General features: G+C 31.5%; 1 protein-coding gene across 1 annotated transcript; it reads right to left on the bottom strand.

Moving 5' to 3' along the window:
• Window positions 1-2,704: 2,704 nt before the first annotated feature.
• LOC134255951 (vascular cell adhesion protein 1-like) lies at window positions 2,705-10,730 on the bottom strand. The gene is made up of 10 exons (XM_062738552.1): window positions 10,656-10,730; window positions 9,366-9,683; window positions 7,872-8,156; window positions 6,733-7,035; window positions 6,346-6,621; window positions 5,750-6,061; window positions 3,369-3,410; window positions 3,127-3,234; window positions 3,048-3,072; window positions 2,705-2,962 (listed from the first exon to the last, which is right to left on the bottom strand). Exons 2-10 carry the CDS (start codon window positions 9,562-9,564, stop codon window positions 2,863-2,865), a joined length of 1,650 nt encoding a protein of 549 aa, XP_062594536.1. The 5' UTR covers window positions 9,565-9,683; window positions 10,656-10,730; the 3' UTR covers window positions 2,705-2,862.
• Between the last annotated feature and the right edge of the window lie 942 nt (window positions 10,731-11,672).

Here is an 11,672-nt window from a genome sequence, read left to right on the forward strand (position 1 = left end):
TTTAAAAATTAAAAAGATTTTGATTTTGTTTTTTTAAATGGATAAGTTCTTTACATGGTTGAAAAATCTGCTATCGCATAGATCTAGACTTTATAACTATTTTTTAAATCTCTAAGTTGGGACATGTTTTCCGAAACACCCGTTATGAACTTTTATGAACGTATAAGTATCAACAACAAAAACATCTCTTTTTATTAAGATATTCACTTCATTGACTACCTTTACTATACCTGATAAATGCAGTAATATTTTAATAAGATTTTTTTTTCATTTTGGACACCATTACTGATACACAATAGAATGAGCAAGGCCTCTGACAGAGCTTTTTAGGAAAGGCATATACTATTTAAAATAATAAATGTGTTAACATTTTTGCAAATAGTATTTAAAATTAATAAATGTGTTCACATTTGTGTATAAAATCTAATATAAAAAGTAATATGATCCTGATGTAAGTTCACTCTTTTCACATTTCAAATACGACCAAATTTCTGACAAATATTAAAACATGTGAGAGATGGATTACCAAACAAACAACCACTTGATCTTTACACTTGGTAAATTGAAATTAATGACTGTAAAATTCATCTAGATCATATCAGATGTAATTCTCTTTACTTTTTAAAGTGGCTGTTTGTTACTTGCTATGCTATATCACCAAATTCTCTCCATCTATTTCTCAATAAACGCCGGTAATAATGTATGACCTGATTCTTAAACAAGTTCAAAGACGAATATTGCTGTCAGCTTCCTTTTATTAGGTTTGTCCATGTAACTGATTTGATAAATACGTGTATTTGAGTTGAATGGAAAGGAATAGCAACAACAATCAGAAAAATACTAAAAGTATTGAAGTTAGAAAAATTAGCTTCTGGAACAAAACTCCCTCTAAGAACACGTCTAATAAGCATAATAAGCATAAGTGATTGCACCCTTAGAACATGCATGTTTATTGTGTTGGAAGGCAAGTCTTCTTTTCATTTTTAAACATTTTCCTTAACATTTTTTTTCATTTTTAGCATACATTGTAATACATTTTAATTTAGGTTAAACTTACATTGAATAAATTTTACTTCCCCGAAATAATGGGTAAAACAAGCAAAAAACGTTAATCATCCCAAGATTATGTACATGTGTACAGTAATCTCCGTTATCAAGCAAACATTAAGATAGGTATGATTTGATGGACATGATGTGATTGAACTTTAATATTAAATTTTGTTTGAAGAATATTTGTCTTTGCTTCAATTAACTGATATTTCTTAACCCATCTCCTCAGCTCAATGTTCGCGAGATCGTCAAGACGATTGTTTTATTTCATACATTACAAAATTTTTATGTTAGAAAGTACGTTCTGATAAGATGGAAAATTCCAGAACAACGTCAGCAGTATTGGAGAATAAGAATAGTCTATGGTTGTACCTTTAAAAGAATTAGTTGGAATGTTTGATTTCTTAAGCATTTTATGTGATAATTCAAGGTCGTTCTTTGCAGCATTCTCGAGAAATGGTCCAGATGAGTTGAGAAGATGTAAAATTTGACAAATACATTCGCTTCTTCTGATGTTAAACATGGTCTTAAGTACAGTTCGGGAGAGACATGGCTCCTAGGCCAGTAAAACATAGACAAGCTATTTTTTGATCTCAGTCTCACTTTAACCAAGTGAATTAATAGTAGAAAAGTGAGACTGAGATAAAAAGTGAGCTCATCTAACTTTTATGGCACCTGGCCCGGGGGCCATAAAACGTAGACGAGCTCGCTTTTGATCTAAGTCTCACTTTTCCACTATATATTCCTTCGGTAAAAGTTTATGGCTAAGTTTTATGGCCCCCAGGTCAGTTCGCGTTCTAAGTTTTATCTAAAGAATTCAGATAACTTTTTTCGTAGAATACTTCTTATGGATAAGTCTATAAATCTGTCAACATGGTATTTTGAAATCATGTTTATTAATGTCAGTCAAGTTTTCAGCACTAAGATAAATAATTTCTTTACTACACAGAGAAATATCCCTGATTTCTTTGAAAAAAAAATAAACAAATAAGGACAAGATTGCGTCAATGTATGAAAAGATTCAAAATTAAAATTTTTAATTAGATTTCTTACGGTCGGACAAAGCTCTATATGTACACTATATAATCATTGTATTTGTTTTTGTCCCCGAGTTGCATTTCCTTGTAAATAAATCATGCTTTGTGGTCTTCTGTGCTCTTCGGAAAATTGTTCAACCTTCTGAGATATTCATCTGTAAAAGAAAATGAATTAGATGTGTGTTTGCACTACCATATGGATATAAAAAAGCAAAGCTGTCAGCCAAATAGTATGTCCAAATGAATTTCACTACGATCTGTCTATATAAAGATTTGTAGAGATAGAATATGAGTCAAATAGTGCGGTAAAGCTTTTACAAGTTTATGTATAACTGAAACAGAAATAACTTGTACTGTACTTAAAGTTTATATAGACCTAATGAACTCAAAATCAAAAGTGATCTTCCTTAAGCCATTGAAATTCGAGATATAAATTTTCAATGAAATTTGTTTTAAGAAATCGCGAGAAAATGAAAGTGTTTATGACAAACAGAAATAAAGACGGACGACGGACAACCGATAACCCCCGGAAAACCTAGAGTCATCTTCGAGTGCTATTGTTGTTCAATCATCAGCACAAAGAAACTTTGAAGACTATTGTATATATTTGTTGTGAATATTTAAAAATTATCTAAACGACTTTTGAATTCTTTATGGATATTTTTTGCCATTATTGACGGGATACACATTACTGGAGTTGCTAAACTTTCATCAAATTTGATATTTTCATAAAAAATGTTTATTTCTTAAATCCATTTGTAGATTGAATTCTATATTAATTGAAATGAAATTTACCTTTTTTTTTAACTGCATCGATGTCCTGGTATTGATGATCTTCTATCTTTGTGATATCTTGCTTGACGTAATCTTCTTTTCTAGTGGCATAAATATGTTGTGAAATTTGAGGTCATATTTAAATTATAAACAAAATTGCATCAGTTTAAAAAAAAAATAACTCACATGGATCTTCTGAAACAGCATATATCTGAAAATAACAGAAAGAATAAATGTTTCAGAATCTGAACAATAGTATTCTTGCCTTTTCTATCATATTTCCTCTTCAGGATGATAAAAATTACAAGTCCGACACAGACGACGAAGAAAACAGTAGAGATTGTTGTCAATGCAGGAAAAAGGGCGGATAACTCTAAAAATAATTAATAAATTACCTATTTTATATCCATGTTCATTGTTTAATTCTATGTTGTTGAAAAATTAACAATTGGTGTAATGATGAAACCTTTAGCTTTAAATTTGTATTTTGCAAAAATAGTGTACAACCTGTTGAAGATTTGCATGAGCTCTGCTGAGATTCGGGGTCTTCTGTAAAATACCCGGTATTGAAATGAAAAGTAAATATAGTTCTTAGGGAAATTTACATTTATAACAACTTATATACTTATTGACAATCTCACTTTAATGATTTTATTTTAAATTACGTATTTTCGTAAATCTAACCTCCTTCGGACGGCCCATTCTGCATCAATACTCTCTGAATTCAAAGCTAATATATGTCCGATACATATATTTGATACAGCATGACGCGATATAGTATAATGTAAATATTTTGCTTTATTTAACTCACTAAATATGAGAATTGATTATTTTCTTTTATCTTTATATAAATCTTGCATGTAAACATTTAGTTATGAGTAGTCAATTGTAAAAATAATTTCCCGCAACAATAAAAATTTAAAATTAAATGCGGAAATAAATAACTCAGACAAACAATGCAAATATATATGAAATGATATATATATATATATATATATATATATATATAGGTGTACGATATCAAAGGCCCTGAGTGCCGAGCATAGGCCTAAATTTGCAGCCCTTCACCGGCAATGGTGACGTCTCCATATCAGTGAAATATTCTGGAGAGGGACGTTAAACAGTATACAATCTTTTGTGCTTAGTGTACATGCATAAAAAGTATTTGCATCTACATCGATTTCGAGCACTCATATAACAAGTAATTAGACAAAGGATAGAAAATGTATGTGTAGATTTAGCTTAAGTCAATAAGGGTCCTAGATATGAATAATTGGCATGTTTGATTAAACAACTTAAAAAAAGAAATTTAGCGTGAATTTTTGAAGAGTTGAATTGTAATAATGAATAGATTTACTCTAAATATTTTAAACAATTATCTATTTTCTACGGAAGCCCGATGAGGCCAGTCCAGGGAAAGAAATTGCGTTTAATTGCAAAACAAAACTTTGCGTTAAATCGCAATAATTATTGCGTTTAAACGCAAAACTTTGCGTTAAAGCGCAATAATCATTGAGTTTAAACGCAAAACACTTTGCATTCAATTGCAAAAGATTGCCTTTAATCGCAATCTTTTGCGATAAAAGGCAATTATATTGCGATTAAACGCAATTATTATTGTGATTAAACGCAATTAATATTGCGATAAGACGCAATAATATTGCGTTTAAAAGCAATAATTTTTTTTGCATTTAAACGCAATAATCTTTGTATTTAACAGCAAGTATTTCTATTGATCTTTGAAGAGTGCAATGGATCCACGCTGATATTTGTTTCTTTTGTACATTAATCTATGAGGAGAATTATGTATTGTTAAGCTTTATAGAATCAGATTCTTCTGAACAAGCATTTTCTGAATGGTTAAATCGGGGTATGGATTTAGAGAGGAGGAAGAAGTGTCGGTCTGTAAAAGCAAAAACAACCTTAGAAAGAAACAAAGCTTTAGCATGCAAAACTATGCAAACAATTTTAAAGGAATTTCGAAATAAAAAACTAGAGAAGAAATAATGATGGAAAAACTATCACTCCTTGTTGCGGTCACATAGTTTACACCATGTACCTTTATAAAGGGCTTTAGGAAACGACTGATGAAATGTTTAGACTTATGTATATGTACATGTGCATATTATGTATATGTATATTCACAACCTTTCCTTTGATCACATACAGTTAAGACGAGATCAAGAGAATTTAGGAGATGGAATCACATGAAATCAAAAATAAATCAAATGAAAACAGATTGTTCGTCGTGTACTACCAAATTGATATGGCTATTAATACCAATGAAACATTCTAAATTTGATACCGACGGAATTTATTAATGCGTTAAAAGTGTTGGATTCTAAGGTTAAAGAAACTTTGGTTGTTTACTAAGGATGCCATTGTTAAACTGAAAATCTCACAAACTGCAACATTTAGCAACAAGACACAGAACCATCTTCTATAAAGAATCAAACCGTAGTATTCATGATAATTTTCGGCTAGACGATGTTTGAATTCAAACTACAGCACTGAAATATTGTGTTTAAATTCAAAATAAATCCTTAAAAGAAAGGATTATTGCGATAAAATGCAGAGAGTATTGCATTTAAAGTATTGCGATTAAACGCAAAAAATATTTCGATTAAACGCAAAAATTATTGCAATTAAACGCAATAATTATTGCGTTATATCGCAATATTATTGCGTTATATCGCGTTTAAACGCAATAAAAATATTCCTCTCTGAACTGGCCTCAACGGGCTTCCGTAATTTTTAATGAAGTTTTATAATATAGAATAATAAAAAACACACACAAATGGTAGACATAACATTATTCAGAATGGGACAAAAATCAAAAAAATTCTTCTAAAGAGATTAAGATTGAATGAATTGTAAAGATAGTTTACCTTCAGGAGTTATATAGAAAGTTGTCATAAACGATCCATAATCATTGGCTACCCTCACAGTATAATAACCAAATTCTTCTTCTTCTACGTTTGTCTTTTTCAAATGCAAAGTAAATGAAGAAATATTTAAACTGGTCCTGGTCGTTTCAAAATCTCTGGACAAAGGAACTTCCGGCGAGGTACTTGTTTGTCGGAAGCTCCATTGAAAAGATGGAGTAGGGTATGATTGAAAACTCGCCGATATTTCTAGCTTGTTACTTGTAGGAAGAGCAACTCGTAGAAAGTATAAGCCATCCAGGGATCTTGGCCCACCTTTAATTAAACTTTATTTATTCACAACAAACAGATGAACTTTAGTACAAAAATATTTCAACAAAACATTAACTAATGATTCAGTAGATTAATATGCTATTAGAAATATCATTTAAAATATTGCATCGTGAATATCTTGAAATTCAAATTTGTTATAAATATGGAGCATGTGCACTGTCAAGCAGTTCTTCAGCTCAAATATCTCTCATTTCTAAAAACGATTTTTTTTTTTTGAAATCCAAAATATGTTAAATACATAATTATGTCTTAGTCAGTAAACATACAGTTAACAGATATATTTATCGGATTCGATGAAGTAAAGCCTATAGAATTTTCGGCTGTACAAATGTACGGCGCTGTATGAAAACATCTAGCTGATTTTTCTGTGAACCTCAGGATGTTCGTCAAGGAACTCATGTTGACAATCTCATTGGTTTTCTGATTCCGAAAAGACATATTTGTGAAACTAGGGCTATCGACTGAGCAAAACACTGAAAAGGGTGCAGATTCGTTGACTGCTGGTGCGCCATGAAGTCTAAAAACCCGAATTCTAGGCATATCTGAGATGAACGATATAAAGCTTTAAAAATTTAGACAGACATATCAATTTGATAAAATAGTTGTAATATGTCTCTTTTGATAAATTTAATTGATTAAAAAAGACAGCTTACATAACACCGTTAGTCTCTGAGATGACTGAAGACCAGTAGGCACAACAGAGTTATTTGCCATACATATTATGTTCTTTTCGTTGTCCTCTTTGTTGACTGTAATATTTAACATTGAATTCACAGTATACGTCTGAGAAGAAGAGTTGATGGTAGAGTCAATGTATGTTGATTTAAAGTATGTTCCACGGAATATCCACCAGAGATATGCAGAAGGACGACCCCCGGAGGATGAACACTTGACCATTATCTGATTGCCCTCCCTTGTCAATGGAATCTTAGAAATCTCCGGAATTCTCGGTCTCACTGAGACAATAGATTGTAGAAGAAAAGGCAGAGTGTTATTCCTAAAGTTTTGTGTTCAGTAAAATGTTCTTATATGAAACAGATGTCTCTGACTTTTCGTTTGTCTTTTTTTTTCAAGTTGCCTAGGATATATCAAATAAGTTTAATTGAGTTTACGTCTTCAAAATATATCTAAATGATGAATGGAAGGCAAAAAATAAACATCTTATTTTATGGGGAAAAAATCTGATCAAATGCTACTTCAAATGAATACAAAAATTGGTCTTAAAAAGAGGGGCACAATTTGCGCACATAGAAATTCCAAGAGATTGTTCAAAGACTTGATCACCAAACTGCATTCAAATTTTAACATAATCCGATGCAAACGAGGAACATGTATTACTTTAAAAAAAAAAACAGATAAAATATTTAATCTTAATTAATGACTGATTTTTATCTTAATATACTTTACAATTTGGAAAAATCGTGTCTCTTCAGGATGCTCATGCTGAAACCTTGGAAATCCGGAATATTTGAATAAAAATAATGAAGATCTGTAAAAGGATTTGCCAAAAGCTAGGGTCACTTACTTACACGTGAAAGGGTCAGAACTATGGATGAGAGAAATAATCCTTAATTGAATCTACATTTATACCTTTTATTATACCACAGCAATGAAAAATATATCAGTATTTTCAAGCTAGTACCGAAGTGCTTAGCTACCGGGCCGCAGATACCGTTGTGGACTAACTGTTCACCTCGACTCATGGGCCTATTCTATACGGTTCCAATTTGATGCAACAAATGCATTTTGAAGAAAATTATAATATATATATTATACAATATCTGGTACTTACAGTTAAGGAATATTTGAACATTTCTTCTCATTGGTTGGGATAAAGCCGGATTGTATGCAGTGCATGTGTAGTTTTGTAGATCATTGTCTCTTGTAGGAATAAAGCTGTAAAATGTCTTATTAATACCAGTAGATAATAATGCAGATCCTTTATACCAAGACACATTGGCTGGAGGATCACCACCCGGTGACTGACATGACAGATTCAAAGATGAACCTTCTGTACCATTGACTGTTAAGGTACCATTTACATTGTAGGAATCAATGTCTATGCTGGATGGACGCACTTTAAAAATATAGCTGAGTAATAACTGTTTTTAAATACTAAAAAGAAAAAATTAAAGACATCGCCATTTTTCTATACTTAAAAAACAAAATGAAATTACTTTCAGATAAAATAGATATTTACGAGGGCCGTTCAAAAATTACGCGGACTGTGCTATTATCTACCCGTACAGACGTCATATAGTTATAAAATTTCACAGAAATATGTATCTTAAAGATTCCAATAAATTTTGGGCAAAATTTCTGTATTTTAAAAAGAAATCTACTAAAATTATCGGTTTGTTCGTATCGTTGATGGAGAGGTACGGCGCACGACAAAAAAAAAAAAAAAAAAAAAAATTAAGCAAAGGCATGCGGATTCAAAAATTTTACTCATTGATTTTCTAAAATTCGCGACATTTTTCAACAATTTTATCAAATGTACCTTTAAATTGTTCTATTATTATGTATTTAGATTTCGGTTGTAATATTTGAAGTACTAACAGAAATATAGTCATTTTTCTCTGATGCGATTCCCGTGAAAACGACTGTGAAAATGACGTCTCCTGAATTGACGGCGCACGACACTTTTGTTAAAATATGTGTAATACTCGAGATATCGGCAACATAGATCCAAAATATGCATAATAAAACATGTAGTAAAGTAGGCTATACCCGTTATATTCGCCCCACAAATAGCAAATTGAAATTTTAGACAGTTAGACCTCTGTATAAAGGCTACACGGGAGGACGGGAAGAAGATTATAGATCGACGAAAAGTTAACTTTATCCGGACTGTAAAGAACGTGATTGAGAGTCACCAATATCACACTATATCTCATAAGTAGTTTTTGGTTTTAAAACAAAAAAAAAAAGAATATTCTATACTTGTTTAATAGATTTTAAGCTTGACAAGAAATGGTGTTTTGATGTTGAGTAGATAAGGTAACTCAAACTATATATACTCAAGGGAAAATGTTGAGAAAATGAAAGCTCAATCACATATTTTTTATAATGCTTGTGACGTCGAAGATTTTGCTGCGCCGTGACTTACTGGTATGTCCTGAAAAATCACTCAAAATTAATACCAATTTACAACATTTTGATATGAAATTTTGAAGACCATATAAGTAATGATTCTTTTATATTATTTGTGAAATTTAAGCCGATTATGTCGTCAAATATTTCTTCTGTGCAACAAGTCCGCGTAATTTTTGAACGGCCCTCGTACAATATAATTTCAGATTTATCATGTGTTGTTTCGCTGGAATCGAGTTCACATCACAAGAGTATTGCCCGACGTCATCCTCTCTGGTGAGTCCAGCTAGCTGAAGGTCGTATCCCTCTGTATCTGTATTTCTCACCACTGTTAGGCGTTCCCCTCTAGATAATTTAGGGTTTTTCTGCTCATTAAAAAAGTAGGCAGTCATTGACGGTGGTCCTCTCCAGCCCGTTCGTCCATTTTCGTCTGGTGGTGATAAAGGACATATCAATCGTATCGCCCCTCCCTCCTTTCCATAGGATACAGTATCACCTGATTGCCCGACGACTTAATAAGGAGAATTAATATTATTCCAATGTCCTTAAAATAAATTCACACATGTTTTCTTAATTACACATAATGCCACTTATATGTACTTTCTCCAAGACACCTTTTAGATATTGCTTTGTAAGATCAATCATTTCATTATTGTACGAACAACACAGTCAGGTTGATACTTTTTACTCGTTCAATCAATGTCATTAAAAATATTTACATTCAGCATACATGTATATATTCTTTGTTTGTAAAGTGGAAAACTATATATAGGGTACTCAAAACGACATGATATGGACAGGGGGTCATAAACGTTGAACATTGTAAAAGTGCAACGTCATTTATTAGCAGCAGCAACAATAACATAATGGAAAGAAAAAGTGCCAGAAATTTTTTAATTTATTTTTAACTATGGAATACTATACTTCGTTTACTGAATGAAGGTTTGTCAAAGTGTAAAATGGTATTAAAAAGATGATAACGTGTGAAAGGATATGAGAAATAGATAAAACATTTTTTTCTTCCTTTACCATGTTTACGAAAAGTGTTAAAAATACTTCCTTGATTATACACTTAGCTACGCGGCTTATTCTTTAACAGTTAAAATATTAATCATTATGAAAAGCCTAAAACTACAAAATTTTCTCCAAAAATGTTATATTGAAATTCATGTTTACAATGTCTAATCTTGATTCCCAATGACGTCTTACGTTAAAGAGTCTCGTGCTTCCTACTCTTAAAACAAATTTAAAAATCCTGTCCAATCAATATTCGAAATAAATTCTCTATTTCATTGCAAAAACTTTGAATATCCTCTCCCTGTATGTACTTAATTTCTTTCTATATAAATGCACTGATGACAGTAAAGGAATTCCATAGACTTTACATATTTATTACGAAGTATAGAAAAACACTTAAAGAGAATATGAAAAGTAAAATACATAAAAAAAAACAAGCATCTTACTGAATATTAATTGTACGTACCGAAACGCAACCTGGAGATTTGAAGAAGAAATAACAAAACACAAGAAATAAAAAATTGTGATTTAAGAATCTTATCCATTATAATTTATTATGTAAAGTGCTTCCGTGTCTATATTTGTAGTTTGTTTATGTTGAATTTTAGTGCGTAAAAAATATTTGCTTTCACGTCAAGCATGCTTAAGACGTTTAAGGGGGTTTCTACTAATATTTATTATAATTTTTTCACACATTCAAGATTCAAGACTGTATCAGTCATGCAGTGTTAATTGTATTTTTTTAATTTTGACCCTTTCATTGAAGGTGTAATGTCAGGTTTAAATGTCTCTATCTTTGCTTTGAATTTCAAAAAGATTTTTTGTCTTCTCTCATAAAAAAAAACTGCGAGAAAATGTCAGAAGATACTAGTATGTATTGATACTTAGTTACCTAGTGAAAGTTACTTCTGAATTCCAGATTTACTAAATGAATCTTATCTAGTAAATATACCCAATACACGGTAAAACTACTTTTAATGTAGTGATTGTGTGGACAGTAAATGTTCTAGTTTTCTTAGTAACTTTAACAATACTCAACATAAAAAAACAAAAACAAAAACAAAAAAACGCATATTCAGATTTAACATGATAATCTAATTTTTCACTCTAAGACATGTTTTAAAAGTGATTTTAGAGTGTGTCGTGGTAAAATTCAGACATGAAGATTGTAGATTGAAAAGTTGAGTTGAGGTCATTGTCGTCACCTCTAAATTGTATGGAGGCATTTCGTCTCAATCAATCCATATGTGCTTTGCGACGTCTCTCATTGCTTGTCGATTTCAAATGTACGGAAATCGTGCACGAATACCAGCTCTTCTTAGACTCTTGCGAACAATTAGTGTACATGTACTTTTATGCGGATTTCTTCTGAACCAGCAATTACTCATGTTACAGCAGCAGTTTGTACAACATGCGTTGTTGAATCTATTTCGCAGGTGCTAAAGGGGGGTCTGGACGGCCAGTTTCCGGTCCATCAAGCGTC

The sequence above is a fragment of the Saccostrea cucullata genome, unplaced genomic scaffold (genome assembly GCF_032062105.1).
Source record: "Saccostrea cucullata isolate Sc308-1 unplaced genomic scaffold, CSIRO_AGI_Scuc_v1 ctg953, whole genome shotgun sequence".
In the NCBI taxonomy this organism is placed as follows: domain Eukaryota; kingdom Metazoa; phylum Mollusca; class Bivalvia; order Ostreida; family Ostreidae; genus Saccostrea; species Saccostrea cuccullata.